General features: G+C 43.7%; 1 protein-coding gene across 1 annotated transcript in view; it reads left to right on the top strand.

Moving 5' to 3' along the window:
- Positions 1–3,370: 3,370 nt before the first annotated feature.
- Positions 3,371–15,896, top strand: part of LOC144494083 (gamma-aminobutyric acid receptor subunit rho-2-like) — a 53,277-nt gene continuing 40,751 nt past the window's right edge. Inside the window, exons 1-2 of the mRNA XM_078213660.1 lie at positions 3,371–3,635; positions 10,052–10,158. Coding sequence (XP_078069786.1) covers positions 3,445–3,635; positions 10,052–10,158 — 298 coding nt within the window. The 5' untranslated portion in view covers positions 3,371–3,444. The remainder of the gene's footprint in view (positions 3,636–10,051; positions 10,159–15,896) is intronic.

Raw genomic sequence — 15,896 nt, 5'->3', positions numbered from 1 at the left:
ACTCCTCCCCATCCAATCCCCTTACCCTAGGGATATTCCAATCTATGTTTGGGAAATTAAAGTCTCCCATCACAACAACTCTGCTATTATTGCAACTCTCCAGGATCTGTTTCCCTATCTGCTCCTCCACCTCCCTGTCACTATTGGGCGGCCTATAGAAAACTCCCAGCAAAGTGATCGACCCCTTCCCACTCCGAACTTCCACCCACAGAGACTCTGTGGACAATCCCTCCACAGCATACATCTTCTCTACAGCTGTGACACTATCCCTGATCAGCAGTGCCACTCCACCCCCTCTCTTGCCTCCCTCCCTGCCCTTCCTGAAACATCTGAATCCCGGCACCTGTAGTATCCAGTCCTGTCCCTGAGACATCCAAGTCTCCGTAATGGCCACCACATCACACTTCCAGGCATCAATCCACGCTCTGAGCTCATCCCCTTTATTCACTATACTCCTGGCATTAAAGTAAACACATCTCAATCCTTTGGTCTGAGCTCTCCCCTTCTCTATCCCCCGTCCATCCTCCCTCTTGCACCGTCTATAACCCTTCTCTGTTTGCGAGGTAACTTCCTCGCTCCCAGTCACCTCGTCTCGATCCCCTCCCCCCAACCTATCGAGTTTAAACTCTCCCCAGTAGCCTTAGCCAACCTTCCCGCCAGGATATTGGTCCCCCTGGGATTCAAGTGCCACCCGCCTTTTGTGTACAGGTCTCACCTGGCCCTAAAGAGGTCCCAATGGTCCAGGAACCTGAATCCCTGCCCCCTGCACCAGTCCCTCAGCCACACATTCATCCTCCACCTCACTCCATTCCTGCCCTCACCCTCCCGTGGCACAGGCAGCAATCCTGAGATTACTACCTTTGCTTTCCTCCTTCTCAGCTGTCTCCCTAATTCCCTATACTCTCTTTTCATGACCCCTTCCCCCTTCCTTCCCACATCAGCGGTACCAATACGTACCGCTACCTCTGGCTCCTCTCCCTCCCCCCTCAGGATTTCTGGGAATCGACCAGCGACATCCTGGATCCCGGCCCCAGGGAGGCAGACCACCATCCGAGACTCCTGCCTGCGTCCACAAAAACGCCAGTCCGACCCCCGTACCGTCGAGTCCCCAATTTTTTTCTTGTTTTCTTATTGTTTAAGTAGATTTACTTTGGGTGGCACAGTGGTTAGCACTGCTGCCTCACAGCACCAGGGACCCGGGTTCAATTCTGGCCTCGGGTGACTGTGGAGTTTGCGCATTCTTCCCATGTCTGCGTGAGTTTCCCCCAGGTGCTCTGGTTTCCTCTCACAGTAAGGAGTCTCACAACACCAGGTTAAAGTCCAACAGGTTTATTTGGTAGCACAAGCCACAAGCTTTTGGAGCACTGCTCCTTCATCAGGTGAGTGGGAGTTGTGTTCACAAACAGGGCATATAAAGACACAAACTCAATTTACAAGATAATGGTTGGAATGTGAGTCTTTACAGGTAATCAAGCCTTAAAGGTACAGACAATGTGAGTGGAGAGGGGGTTAAGCACAAGTTAAAGAGGTGTGTATTGTCTCCAGCCAGGACAGTTAGTGAGATTTTGCAAGCCCAGGCAAGTCGTGTGGGTTACAGATAGTGTGACATGAACCCAAGATCCCGGTTGAGGCCGTCTTCATGTGTGCGGAACTTGGCTATCAGTTTCTGCTCAGTGATTCTGCGTTGTCGTGTGACGTGAAGGCCGCCTTGGACAACGCAGAATCGCTGAGAAGAAACTGATAGCCAAGTTCCGCACACATGAGGACGGCCTCAACCGGGATCTTGGATTCATGCCACACTATCTGTAACCCCCATGACTTACCTAGGCTTGCAAAATCTCACTAACTGTCCTGGCTGGAGACAATTCACAGCCCTTTAACCTGTGCTTAATCCTCTCTCCACTTACATTGTCTGTATCTTTAAGGCTTGATTACCTGTAAAGACTAGCATTCCAACCATTATCTTGTAAATTGAGTTTGTGTCTTTATATGTCCTGTTTGTGAACACAACTCCCACTCACCTGATGAAGGAGCAGTGCTCCGAAAGCTTGTGGCTTGTGCTACCAAATAAACCTGTTGGACTTTAACCTGGTGTTGAGAGCTCTTACTGTGCTTACCCCAGTCCAACGCCGGCATCTCCACATCATTCCTCTCACAGTCCAAAGATGTGTGGGTTAGGATGATTGGCCATGCTAAATTGTCCCTGGTGTCAGGGGATTGTGGTTAGTGCTGCTGCCTCGCCGTGCCAGGGACCCAGGTTTGATTCCTGGCTTGAGTCATTGTCTGTGCGGAGTCTGCACGTTCTCCTTGTGTCTGTGGGTTTCCTCCAGGTGCTCCAGTTCCTTCCTACAGTCTGAAAGATGTGCTGGTTAGATGCATTGGCCATGCTAAATCCTCCCTCAGTGTATCCAAACAGTGTATCCAAACATTGTTTTGTTTCTTAAAGACTTGATTAGTTGTAAGTATTCGCATTCCAACCATTATTCATGTAAATTAAGTCTGTGTCTTTATATGCTCTGTTTGTGAACAGAATTCCCACTCACCTGAAGAAGGGGCTTGCAGCTCCGAAAGCTTGTGTGGCTTTTGCTACCAAATAAACCTGTTGGACTTTAACCTGGTGTTGTTAAACTTCTTACTGTGTCAGGGGATTAACAGGGTAAATATGTAGGGTTACTGAGATAGGGCATGGGTAGGATTGTGGTTGGTGCAGACTTGATGGGCTGAATGGCCGCCTCCTGTACTGTAAGGATTCTATGACATTAACATTGCAATGAAGTTACTGTGAAAATCTCCTCGTCATCACATTCCGGTGCCTGCTTGGGTACAGAGGGAGAATTCAGCATAGGCAACGCACCTAACCAGCATGTCTTTCGGACTGGGGAAGAAAACCGGAGCACCCGGAGGAAACCCATGCAAACACGGAGAGAATATGCAAACTCCACACAGACACCCGAGCTGGAAATTGAACCAGGGCTCCTGGCACTGTGAGGCAGCAGTGCTAACCACTGTGCCATTTATTGTACCCTGATTTGATCTCTGAAAGTGCCAACCTGCAAGATAATTGAACTGATTTATTATTGTCACATGTACTGGGATACAGTGAATTCTTGCCCGCTATACAAACAAAACATACCGTTCATAGAGTCCATAGGGGAGAAGGAAAGGAGAGGGTGCAGAATACAGTGTTACAGTCATACCCAGGGTGTAGAGAAAGAGCAGCTTAATAACTCGCTAGGCTGCGATTGCCGGCTTAATGTATAATGGTCCCCTGTCAATCACAAAGCAGCGCCGACACCGAAGTTGCTCCAGCGGTTTGCAGAACAGGGCAGTCGGAAGTGTGACGAGCGGGAGATCACTCTGAACGCGAACCTAACACATTGCAGGAGCGTCAGCCGCGCCATCAACCGGACAATGCTGCTGGAGTAAAAAAACCAAATCGATTCAATGTTTAAACGAGAAGTGATTCGCACTGCAGGGTTCAACAGGACTATTGCTGGGATTGCCTCGATTTTGCAAATCATGCCTTATTTTTTAAAAACGATGCTGATACTCTGCTGCCTGACGATAGCTGCTGAAAGCAAGAAGCACAGGAAGAGGAGGTGGGCACCTCAGGTAGAACGCCCCAAACAGGGCAGGTAAGGAGTCTTGACAGGGAAAGTAATCTCACTGAGAGAAAACTGCATCACTTACTGTTGTACGTAGTAGGTGTGATTGATGAAAATACATTTTTTTTGTAATTAAAGAATAAACGGAATTAGTTCTTGACTAGTAGGCAAGTGGAAAGTGAAAATTATGAACCTATTTTCACTTGAAAAAGAACAGTCAAATGAAAAGCTAAAAACCACAGAAGGACTTTGACCTCTTTTTAGGCGTAGTGCATCCCACAGCGATCTCCTCATCTCTTGTTCTGTTGGTTTCGGCAACACTGGAATGGCAAATTAATTCTCTGCAGTTTGGCGGATTTGGAATAAATTTGGATATGTTTTGAGGATTGTGCTGGACTGCCCAGACGCTGAAAGAATTGTACCAATTATTCATGAATTATTAGCTCAGGTTATTCATTTTTTAAAACCTTTTTTTAAGTTCTTTGAGTAGGTAACAATAAGTTAGCTTAAAATATTGACAAAGGTCGTCTCAACTCTTGTTTTCCTCAGAGTAAATGCAATGTTTTATATATGTATTTATAGACTATAGAAGATATGCTGTGGTTAAATATAGTTTATGCTATCGTCTGTATAGCGCGCAAGAAGCAATACCTTTCACTATTTACTAATCAGAGAAACCCTACAGTACAGAAAGAGGCCATTCGGCCCATCGAGTCTGCACCGACCACAATCCCACCCAGGCCCTACCCCCATATTCCTACATATTTACCCACTAATCCCTCTAACCTACGCATCTCAGGACACTAAGGGCAATTTTAGCATAGCCAATCAACCTAACCCGCACATCTTTGGACTGTGGGAGGAAATCAGAGCACCCGGAGGAAACCCACACAGACACGAGGAGAATGTGCAAACTCCACACAGACAGTGACCCAATACATGTGACAATAATAAATCAAATCCGATCAAAAATATAATGGGAAGCCTTGTAGCATTTTTGCTATTTTTCATTTAATAATTTGCAACTGTGAAACACACAGGATTGTATGTATTCAATTAAATGCACCTTAGTTACTTTGCAAATATATACTTTTAAAGTGGTGATTGACTAGCACCTGCCACTGGCTAGGAGAAATCAGAGGCAAGGTTCCCTTCATGACCACTGGAACTTTTGCTTCAGCTGGGGAAGGGCGGCACGGTAGCACAGTGGTTAGTGCTGCTGCCTCGCCGTGCCAGGGACCCAGGTTTGATTCCCGGCTTGAGTCATTGTCTGTGAGGAGTCTGCACGTTCTCCTTGTGCCTGCGTGGGTTTCCTCCAGGTGCTCCAGTTCCTTCCTACAGTCTGAAAGATGTGCTGGTTTGATGCATTGGCCATGCTAAATCCTCCCTCAGTGTATCCAAACAGGCGCTGGAGTGTGGCGACAAGCAGATTTTCACAGTAACTTCATTGCCGTGTTAATGTAAGCCTACTTGTGATTAATAAATAAACTTTAATTTTACTTTAGAATCTTGAATTTAAACACATTGCAGGAGTTAAGGTTTCCAATACATTTTTGAATATTTGTACAGATTCCAGATACCATCTACCCCGATAATTCAAAGTCATTTTCCGTGTTAAAGTTTTGAATTGATTGATGCATTGAAGTAAGCAATGCTTGAAAAATATAATTTCAGTTAAGCAGCATTGAACTGAGTCGACTTAAAATAGATTGGACAGAACGGCATTGGTTAATCACTGTTTTTTTCAAGTAATTCTTCAAAGAAGATCATTTTTTACAGGAATTAATTTCATTACGGTATCATTATGGCAAAACACTTCCAAATACTCCCATTACAAAAACAACGAATACTGTTGAATTTGGACATGCAAGGCATAATGTCCGCTGCACATAACCATTTACATTGAAATTCTTAAAACATGCCACTTTAAATAGACATTTTCTGCTATGATCTTTGAAAATATTGTTTGTGACTGAGATTCCAAGTGATACCATTAACTATTCTAGATCAACAAATTGTGAAATTCAGATTGATTTATTTCAGAAAGATACCATAAAATAGTTTATAAAAGATATGCTTTGCTGGGATAGAGAAGTTAAATATATATCGTCACATACTATGTGTTGGGTTAATAGCCTAACTTGGGTGGCATGGTGGCACAGAGGTTAGCACTATTGCCTCACAGCACCAGGGTCCTGGTTCAGTTCCCACCTCAGGTCACTGTGTGGAGTTTACACTTTTTCCCTGTGTCTATGTGGGTTTCCTCCAGGTGCTCCGATTTTCTCCCACAGTCCAAAGCTGTGTAGGTTAGGTGGATTGGTCATGATAAATAGCTCCTTAGTGTCAGGTGGATTGGCTGGGTAAATATGTGGGGTTACAGGGATAGGGACTAGGTGGAATTGTTTTCGGTGCAGGCTTGATAGGCCGAATGGCCTCCTTCTGCACTGTAGGGATTCTATGATTCTATGAAAGCACAGGGATTCTGGGTTCCTTTAAATGATGCTTTCCATCAGGTGGGTCTGAATCATCCTTTGGTGATACATCAGTAAATCATGTCAGATTTTCAGTGCTTTTTTGTTGCCCCGGCATTCATTTCGTTTGCACTGGTGCAGCTTGGATGAGAGAAGTCTGTTTCTGAACATATATTATCCAGCCTGATCATAACAGCTGGAAGCATAAAAAGATTTTATACGCTGTTTTTGCCAAGTTTGCTATCCGAGGCATGAGATTGATTTATACAGTATTTGACTTCATGTCAAAGCTTTAATTTGAACTTTGGTAGTTGCTGATTTCGCCAATCAACAGTCATAACCATTCTCCTGGTCTTTCCCGATGGGCCACAGCTTTGCACTCTGTAAAGTTTACCCAGCTCTTCAAAACTACAGGAGACCACCACAACTGTGACTGCTGATTTACAGGTTCCTATATATAAGAAACACAGTTTGGAACACAGCAAGATTCTTGTTAACACACCCACTGTACAGAGAAAAGAAAACAAGAAAAATCTTGCACTTGTATGTCCGCAGGACATCCCAAAATGGTCTCAGCCAATGAATTACTTGGGAAGAGTAGTAACTATTGTTATGTAAATCAATGCAGCTGCCAATTTGTATAATTCATGTCTCCACGAATAGCTATGTGGTCAATTAGCATTTTTCCATAGGTGTTGTTTGAGGGATTAAGTTTGGCCAGATGACTTTTTCTGCTGCTTTTCAAATAGCGTGGGATCTTTTACATTTATTTGGACAGAACTCCATTTAACATTCTAACCCAAAAGATGACATCAGTACAGCATCTGCTCATTGCTACTCTGAAGTGTCATCCTGGATTATATGCTTAAGTCCTGCAATGGGACTCAGACCTTCAATCGCTTGACCCACAGTTGAAAATGATACCAAAGAACCAGGATGACATTTAGGAAATTTAAAGTATTGGGTTCAGTCCATCAACTAAAAGGCTATCAAGTTGGGGATATATCCAAGTCTGAAAGGTAGGAGTAAACTTGCCCTTAAAATACTTCGAGGTCTCCTGATTGCATTCTATTACCATTAACAGGAATTGACCAAGGAAAGCAGAAGGAAATATGCAAAATACTGCAGATGCCGGAATCTGAAACAAAAACAGAAAAATGCTGGAAAATCTCAGCAGGTTTGACAGCATCTGTGGAGAGAGAGTAGAGCCAATGTTTTGAATCAGACTGATGTTGTCTGTTCCCCCAAAACTGCCACAGTTTGATACTTTACTTATTCAAATCCCTACATTGGTAGTCAAGACTCTGACAGCTTACTGGGAAGCTCAAGTTGAAACTGGTGGCCACTTTGAAAATAACCATTTCTGATTGTTTCAGAGGAGGATAATTTCCGACAAAACTATTCCATAGCTAATCAAGAAAAAAGAGATCACCAATTCCAATATGTGAAGATGCTGGTGCTGGACTGGAGTGGATGAGGTGAGAGGTCACACAACACCAGATTATAGTCCAACAGCTTTATTTGAAATCACGAGCTTTCAGAGCACTTCACCTGACGAAGGAGCAGCGCTCCAAAAGCTTGTGAATTCAAGTAAACCTGTTGGACTATAACCTGGTGTCGTGTGACCCCTCATCAATTCCAACATGTGAAACCAACAGTTTTAAGACCCCAGGATTTAAATGCAACATAAATTAGAGTTGAGCACTTCCAGTTGATGAAAGTTTTTTAAAGTTGGGTTTTTAAGGATTTATTTCAGCAGCCATGTTGTTGAGTAATGATTTAGCGAATAATGTTTCAGTCTAATCTATGTTTTGTTGTTTATTACTCTTACTTATATTTACAAAACCACAGAATGGTGACAGCACAGCCATTCAGCCCAGTTTGTCTGTGCTGGCTCTCCGCAAGAGCAATTCTATTGGTCCCATTCATCTTTACTGCTTCTCACACATTATAAATAAACACAATTGGTCAAGAAATAGCAAATGTTAATCCTTAACAGTAATAAGCCTTCTCAACAGCAAAATACAGCGGATGCTGGAAATCTGAAATGGAAACAGAAAATGCTGGGTAAACTCAGCAGGTGTGGCAGCATCTCACAGAAATCACAGAAACTCTACAGTGCAGAAAGAGGCCATTTGGCCCATCGAGTCTGCACCGACCACAATCCCACCCAGGCCCTACCCCCATATTCCTACATATTTACCCGCTAATCCCTCTAACCTACACATCTCAGGACACTAAGGGGCAATTTTAGCATGGCCAATCAACCTAACCCGCACATCTTTGGACTGTGGGAGGAAACCGGAGCACCCGGAGGAAACCCACACAGACACGAGGAGAATGTGCAAACTCCACACAGACAGTGACCCAAGCCGGGAATCGAACTCAGGTCCCTGGAGCCGTGAAGCAGCAGTGCTAACCACTGTGCTACCGTACTGCCCCTGTGGAGAGAGCATCTGCAACAAAAGAAAAATATACTGCCCCTTGTTCAGATTTTCTCCCACTGAGCATTGACATTTATTCTCCTATTAACACATTCTGCTATCCTAACTTTGCTACTATTAACATTCTTCAGTCTCTAATGGCAGCATTAACATAAGGCCATAAGATATAGGAGCAGAATTAGGCCATTCAGCCCATTGTGTCTGCTCCACCATTCAATCATGGCTGATAAGTTTCTCGACCCCATTCTCCCGCCTTTTCTCCATACCTTTGATCCCCTTAGCAACCAAGAGCCTATCTATCTCTATCTTAAATATAATCAATGACTTGGTCTCCACCGTTCTGTGGCAATGAATTCCATAGATTCACCACCCTCTGGCTAAAGAAATTCCTCCTCATCTTGATTCGAACATCCCCTTTATCTCATATCCATGACATCTTGTCAATCTCTCCTTACCTCCAACCTATCACTGACTTTCCATTCTGCCCTACCCCCCTCTCCCAGTATACAATTCATCACATTTCTATCCCTTTTCAGTTCTGTAGAAGGGTCATATGGACTCGAAATGTTCACTGTGTTTCTCTCTCCACAGATGCTGCCAGACCTGCTGACTTTATCCAGCATTTTCTGTTTACATTTAATAAACCTTTGTTGTTACCTTCAAAAAGCTTTGCCAGTAATTGTCATGATCATTGTTTAAAAACTAAGAAAAGAACAGGCAGTAATGTGGAATGACACAGTGTGCCGAAGTATTACGGCACCACAAACTGGTGGCTCATGCCTGCTAATTCTCTTACCAGTAAAACTCAGGCCAGAGCAAAGTGGTTTGGATACATCTGGTGTTTCCTCTATGGGAGAAGGGAAAGTCAGTAAAAGAGCCAAAAACAAACTACTTCTCATAGCTCCCTTTTGGAGTAACATAGACAGAGGTAGAGCTCTCACTCGGGTGAAATATGGCATGGGATAAAGAGAAAATAATTTGAATAAAGGGAGGTACTGACTTTCAGAAAAAGTGAATTCATGTCAATATTATATGCCAAAAATAAATAAATCGTTTTATAAAATGCTCCACTTATTTTTTAAATATGGTTCGTGGGACATGGGCATCGCTGGCTGGCAAGGATTTATTGCTCATCCCTAGTTGCCCCTGGAGGGCACTTGAGAGTCAACCAAATTGCTGTGGCTCTGGAGTCACATGTAGGCCAGACCGGGTAAGGACAGCAGATTTCCTTCCCTAAAGGACATTAGTGAACCAGATGGGATTTTCCGACAATCGACAATGGTTTCATGGTCATTAGTAGATTCTTAATTCCAGATATTTTTAATTGAATTCAAATTCCACCAGCTACCGTAGCGGGATTTGAACCCAGATTCCCAGAACATTAGCTGAGTTTCTGGATTAATAGTCTGGCGATAATACCACTAGGCCATCGCCTCCCCCTTATATGATCTCGTATTAGACACATTGCCATGTTGTTAATGAAATATTTCTGAGGACAGTGGAAGTGATCAAATGTTTTGCTCCTCTGCAGTCCCATAATAAGGAAAATTCCGGATTTAACCAAAGTTCCAGCGACAAAGTCCGAAAACCTGCTCAGAGTGGATGATCATGATTTCACAATGAGACCTGCGTTTGGTGGTAAGAATTTATTTAATAAATATTATTGCTAAATAAAATTCAACTACATGCTTTTCTGAGAATGTTGCTCAGTCTTCCATAGAATAGAATAGAATCCCCACAGTTCAGAAGAAGGCCATTCAGCCCATTGAGTCTGTACCGACAACGATCACACCCAGGTCTTATCCCCGTATCCCCAACATATTTACCCTGCTAGTCCTACTGACACTAAGGAGCAATTTAACATGGCTAATCAACCCAATCTTCACATCTTTGGACTGTAGGAAAAAACCGGAGCACTCGGAGGAAACCCACGCAGACACGGGGAGAATGTGCAAAATTCACACAGAGGGCGGAATTTTACCGGCATGTCCGCCCGAGGTTCGTACGATACCGCCCAAGGCCAACGGAGAATGCCGTTCTCCGAGCCTCACCCACGCCCGCAATCGGGTGGACGTGCCGGTAAAATTCTGGCCCGTCACCTGAGGTCAGAACTGAATTTGGGTCCCTGGCGCTGTGAGGGAACAGTTGTGCCACCATTGTGCCACCATGCTGCTCTTCTTCTGGTTTCTCGATTGAAAGCAAGGATTTTAGTGTATATAAGCAATTCATTTGATTTGGTAACATTTCCAGTTTTTAAGGAAAAAGCAACTTAAAGCAGAAAATATGTTTTTAGGATACTGATGAAGAATGACAAGTGCTGCAGAATCACATTATATTCTTGAACAGTTCATGGGGGAACAACCCATGATTATTTTTTTATGGGATATGGGCTTTACTGGCAAGGCCAGCATTTATTGCCCATCCCTAATTGCCCCTTGAACTAAGTGGCGTGTTAGAGCCATTTCAGTGGGTCTGGGAATCACAGGGATGGCAGATTTTCTTCCCTAAAGGACATTAGGGAACGAATAACATTACTGAGACTAGCTTTTAATGGAATATAAATATTGCCAACCATCATGGTGGGATTTCCACTATGGATCTCCAAAACGTAGCCTGAGCCTCTAGAAATGTAATATTAATATTGAGAACACATCAATGTATTTTTAACATTGAAAGCAATGCTAGGCATGGGGGATGCCTAGCATTGGGGCGGCACGGTAGCACAGTGGTTAGCACTGCTGCTTCACAGCTCCAGGGACCTGGGTTTGATTCCCGGCTTGGGTTTGTGTAGAGTTTGCACATTCTCCCCGTGTCTGCGTGGGTTTCCTCCGGGTGCTCCGGTTTCCTCCCACAGTCCGAAGATGTGCGGGTTAGGTTGATTGGCCATGCTAAAAAATTGCCCCTTAGTGTCCTGAGATGCGTAGGTTAGAGGGATTAGTGGGTAAAATATGTAGGGATATGGGAGTAGGGTCTGGGTGGGATTGTGGTCGGTGCAGACTCGATGGGCCGAATGGCCTCTTTCTGTACTGTAGGGTTTCTATGATTTCTATGTAAATGTGCCCCTGGAATCCAGCATTGCTAAGGCAGTGAGCAGGATTTTTAAAATGCAGTTGATGATGGTGTAATTTATTCTCAGCCTGCGCCACCGACTAAGCTGTCGTAAGTGTCACTCCAACTCCCACCCATTTCCCCACACTCTTCAAGAGAGGTGATCAGTTGGTACTGGGAACCTGCCACAGGATATTAAAATGAGTCCAGCCCTGAGATATCCACTTGTTGAAATGGAGCTGTAAATGCTGCAACTGCTACCCAGCCAGTGGAATTCCCACTAGAACAGAATTATCCATGGAAGCACTTTAAAGTTTATTTATTAGTGTCGCAAGTAGGCTTACATTAACACTGCAATGAAGTTACTGCGAAAATCCGTAAGTCGCCACACTCCGGCGCCTGTTCGGGTACACTGAGGGAGAATTTAGCATGGTCAATGCACCTAACCAGCACACCTTTTGGACTGTGGGAGGTACTCTGGTTTCCTCCCGTAGTCGGAAAGATGTGCTTGTTAGGTGAATTGGCCATGCTAAATTCTCCCTCAGTGTACCCGAACAGATGCTGGAGTTGGCGACTCGGGAATTTTCGCAGTAACCTCATTGCAGTGTTAATGTAAGCCCACTAGTGACTAATAAATAAGCTTTACTTTTCCATTCCCCTGCCATTTCCCCGTAACCCTGAATATCCTTCCTTTTCAGATAAGTTATTCCCTTTTAATGCCTCATTTGATTCTGTTTCCGCCATACTCTCAGGCACAGCATTCCAGATCTTAACCACTTGCTACGTGGAAAAGTTTGCTATCATATCATTTTTGTGTTTTGCCAATTACTTTAAATCTGTGCCTCTCATTCTTGATCCTCTCATGAGTGGGAACACTTTCTCCCCACCTACTCTATCCAGGTCTCTCATGATTTTGGATACCTCTATCAAGTCTCATTTTAGCCTTCCATTCTCCAAGGAAAACAGACCAAAGTTCTCCAATTTATCTTCATAACTGAAGTTCCTCCTCCCTGGAACCATTCTCATGAATCTTTCTTGCATCGTCCCCAATGCTTTTACATCTTTTCAAAGTGCAGCACCCAAAACTGGATGCAATACAACAGCTGAGGCTGAACTAGTGTCCGACACAAGTTCAACATAATCTCCTAGCAGTGATACTCTATGCCCCTATTAATAAAGCCTAGTAGTCTTTATTAACCATTTTCTCAAGTGTACTTGCAACCTATTCAAAGTAGAATACCAAGCATACATTGAGAAATATGATCCATTATGGGTTTCGATAACTCCACACCTCAGTCCTCTTGAGCCCCAATTTGAAAAGTTCTTTTTGTATATTTTGTTTGTAGCATTTCAAATATATAGCTGCAAATAAGTAATTCATGTGGTTCCTCTGAAAAAATCACCATTAACCAGACTGCAAAATTGAAAATTCAGAGATTTGAAATGTAATGACTTTGGCATAGGACTTGTAATGAAAAACATTGCTAGTCAAATCTGTGACTTTAATGAAAAAATAGAAAACAATCTTTCCTGTTTCTTTTTTGTTACCATGGACTATGATGCTAAGACTCTTGGTAACAGTAGCTACTATTATTCAAACATTCTTCTGGAGAATAAGAGCAGTAATTCATTATCCTTAAGGTTGTTATTTTTTGGAAGTTACTGTAATTTTAAAGCTCTCCGCTCCTCCCACACAATGTGCAGCTACATGCACTCGGAATTAAGACTGCAAATCCCTTTTTTGGATTTTGCATCTTTACTGCTTAGTGCAAGCCCCATTGGCTGCGGAATTTGACTAAGCATCTGGAAGCTCAGGGAATGTACAAAGTGAGGATTAACTGGCTCCTGATGACTGTGTGGATTAGAGGAAGCAGCAATTTGTGCTCCGTGTATGTGCATGTGTGTGTCTGTAGAACAGCTGCCTACCCGTCTATCTTGGGAAACACAGGGCGCACACAAGTATGATATGCTGCTTGCAAAGTATTCCCCAGAGAGTGATGCCTCCCATGGAACATGCAAATTGTTCACATTTCTAAAATAAAATGTCTATTTAAAACAAAATTTGCACCGAGCATGCATATTTAATTTTAGAATGATGTAATTTTGTGTATCATTTAGGTGGCTTATAGATAATGCAAAGCAGTATTAACTCAATGTATTTGTGAAGTGCTTTTTGCAAGAGTGATGTTAATATCACATGGGCTGATTCACGTGCTTGAAGAAGATGGAATCAGGTCCTTAATACAATAGAGTTTAAAGCTCACTGGTCAGAGGTCAAAGTTTGAAGGAAATTTGTCAGCAATTTTTGTTGTTAGTATGTAATGAATGAATGAGGAAGGAGGCTGCTGCCTTGTGCCAAACTGCATTCAACATTTGAAATCTGTGTTGACAATGTGGCTTTTGCTACCAAATAAACCTGTTGGACTTTAACCTGGTGTTGTTAAACTTCTTACTGTGTTGACAATAAAGCCAGGGTTAGCTGCACCAAATTATGACAAACAGTTTAAACTGGCTGGGGATACTCGTGACATATATATATATATATATGAGTAGGCCATCTAGCCCCTCGAGCCTGCTCTGCCTTTCAATAAGGTCACAGCTGATCTTTTTGTGGACTCAGTTCACCTGCCCGCTCACCATAACCCTTAATTCCTTAATTCCATTTAATTCCTTTAACGTTCAAAAATCTATCCCTGCCTTAAAAACATTCAATGAGGTAGCCTCAACTGCTTCACTGGGCAGGGAATTCCACAGATTCACAACCCTTTGGGTGAAGAGGTTCCTCCTCAACTCAGTCCTAAATCTGCTCCCCCTTATTTTGAGGCCATGCCCCCTAGTTCTGGTTTCACCCGCCAGTGGAAATAACCTCCCTGCTTCTATCTTATCTATTCATAGAGTCATAGAGTCATAGAAGTTTACAGCATGGAAACAGGCCCTTCGGCCCAACTTGTCCATGCCGCCCTTATTTTTTTTTTTAAAAACCCCTAAGCTAATCCCAATTGCCCGCATTTGGCCCATATCCCTCTATACCCATCATACCCATGTAACTACCTAAATGCTTTTTAAAATATAAAATTGTACCCGCCTCTACTACTATCTCGGGCAGCTTGTTCCAGGCACTCACCACCTCTGTGTGAAAAAATTGCCCCTCTGGACACTTTTGTATCTCTCCCCTCTCACCTTAAACCTATGCCCTCTAGTTTTAGACTCCCCTACCTTTGGGAAAAGATATTGACGATCTACCTTGTCTATGCCCCTCATTATTTTATAGACCTCTATAAGGTCACCTCTCAGCCTCCTACGCTCCAGAGAAAAAAGTCCCAGTCGATTCAGCCTCTCCTTATAACTCAACCCATCAAGTCCCGGTAGCATCCTAGTAAATCTTTTCTGCACTCTTTCTAGTTTAGAAACATAGAAACATAGAAAAACTACAGCACAAACAGGCCCTTCGGCCCACAAGTTGTGCCGAACACATCCCTACCTTCTAGACCTACCTATAACCCTTCATCCTATTAAGCTCCATGTACTCATCCAGGAGTCTCTTAAAAGACCCAATTGAGTTCGCCTTCACCACCACTGACGGCAGCCGATTCCACTCGCCCACCACCCTCTGTGTGAAAAACTTGCCCCTAACATTTCCCCTGTACCTACCCCCCAGCACCCTAAACTTGTGTCCTCTCGTAGCAGACATTTCCACCCTGGGAAAAAGCCTCTGAGGGTCCACCCGATCTATGCCTCTCAACATCTTATACACCTCTATTAGGTCTCCTCTCATCCTACGTCTCTCCAAGGAGAAAAGACCGAGCTCCCTCAGCCTATCCTCATAAGGCATGCCACTCAATCCAGGCAACACCCTTGTAAATCTCCTCTGCACCCTTTCAATCTTTTCCACATCCTTCCTGTAATGAGGCGACCAGAACTGAGCACAGTACTCCAAGTGGGGTCTGACGAGGGTCTTATATAGCTGCATCATTATCCCAGGACTCCTAAACTCAATCCCTCGATTGATAAAGGACAGCACACCATATGCCTTCTTAACCACCTCCTCCACCTGCGGGGCCGATTTTAGAGTCCTATGGACCCGGACCCCAAGGTCCTTCTGATCCTCTATAGTGCTAAGAGTCTTTCCCTTTATATTGTACTCCTTCATCCCATTTGACCTACCAAAATGGACCACGACGCATTTATCTGGGTTGAAGTCCATCTGCCACTTGTCCGCCCAGTCTTGCATCCTATCTATGTCCCTCTGTAACTTCTGACATCCCTCCAGACTATCCACAACCCCACCAACCTTCGTGTCGCCAGCAAACTTACTAACCCACCCCTCC

Source organism: Mustelus asterias, chromosome 5 (assembly GCF_964213995.1).
Source record: "Mustelus asterias chromosome 5, sMusAst1.hap1.1, whole genome shotgun sequence".
NCBI lineage: Eukaryota > Metazoa > Chordata > Chondrichthyes > Carcharhiniformes > Triakidae > Mustelus > Mustelus asterias.
Note: the sequence above shows the minus strand (reverse complement) of the source record. Positions and strands in the feature narration are given on the sequence as shown.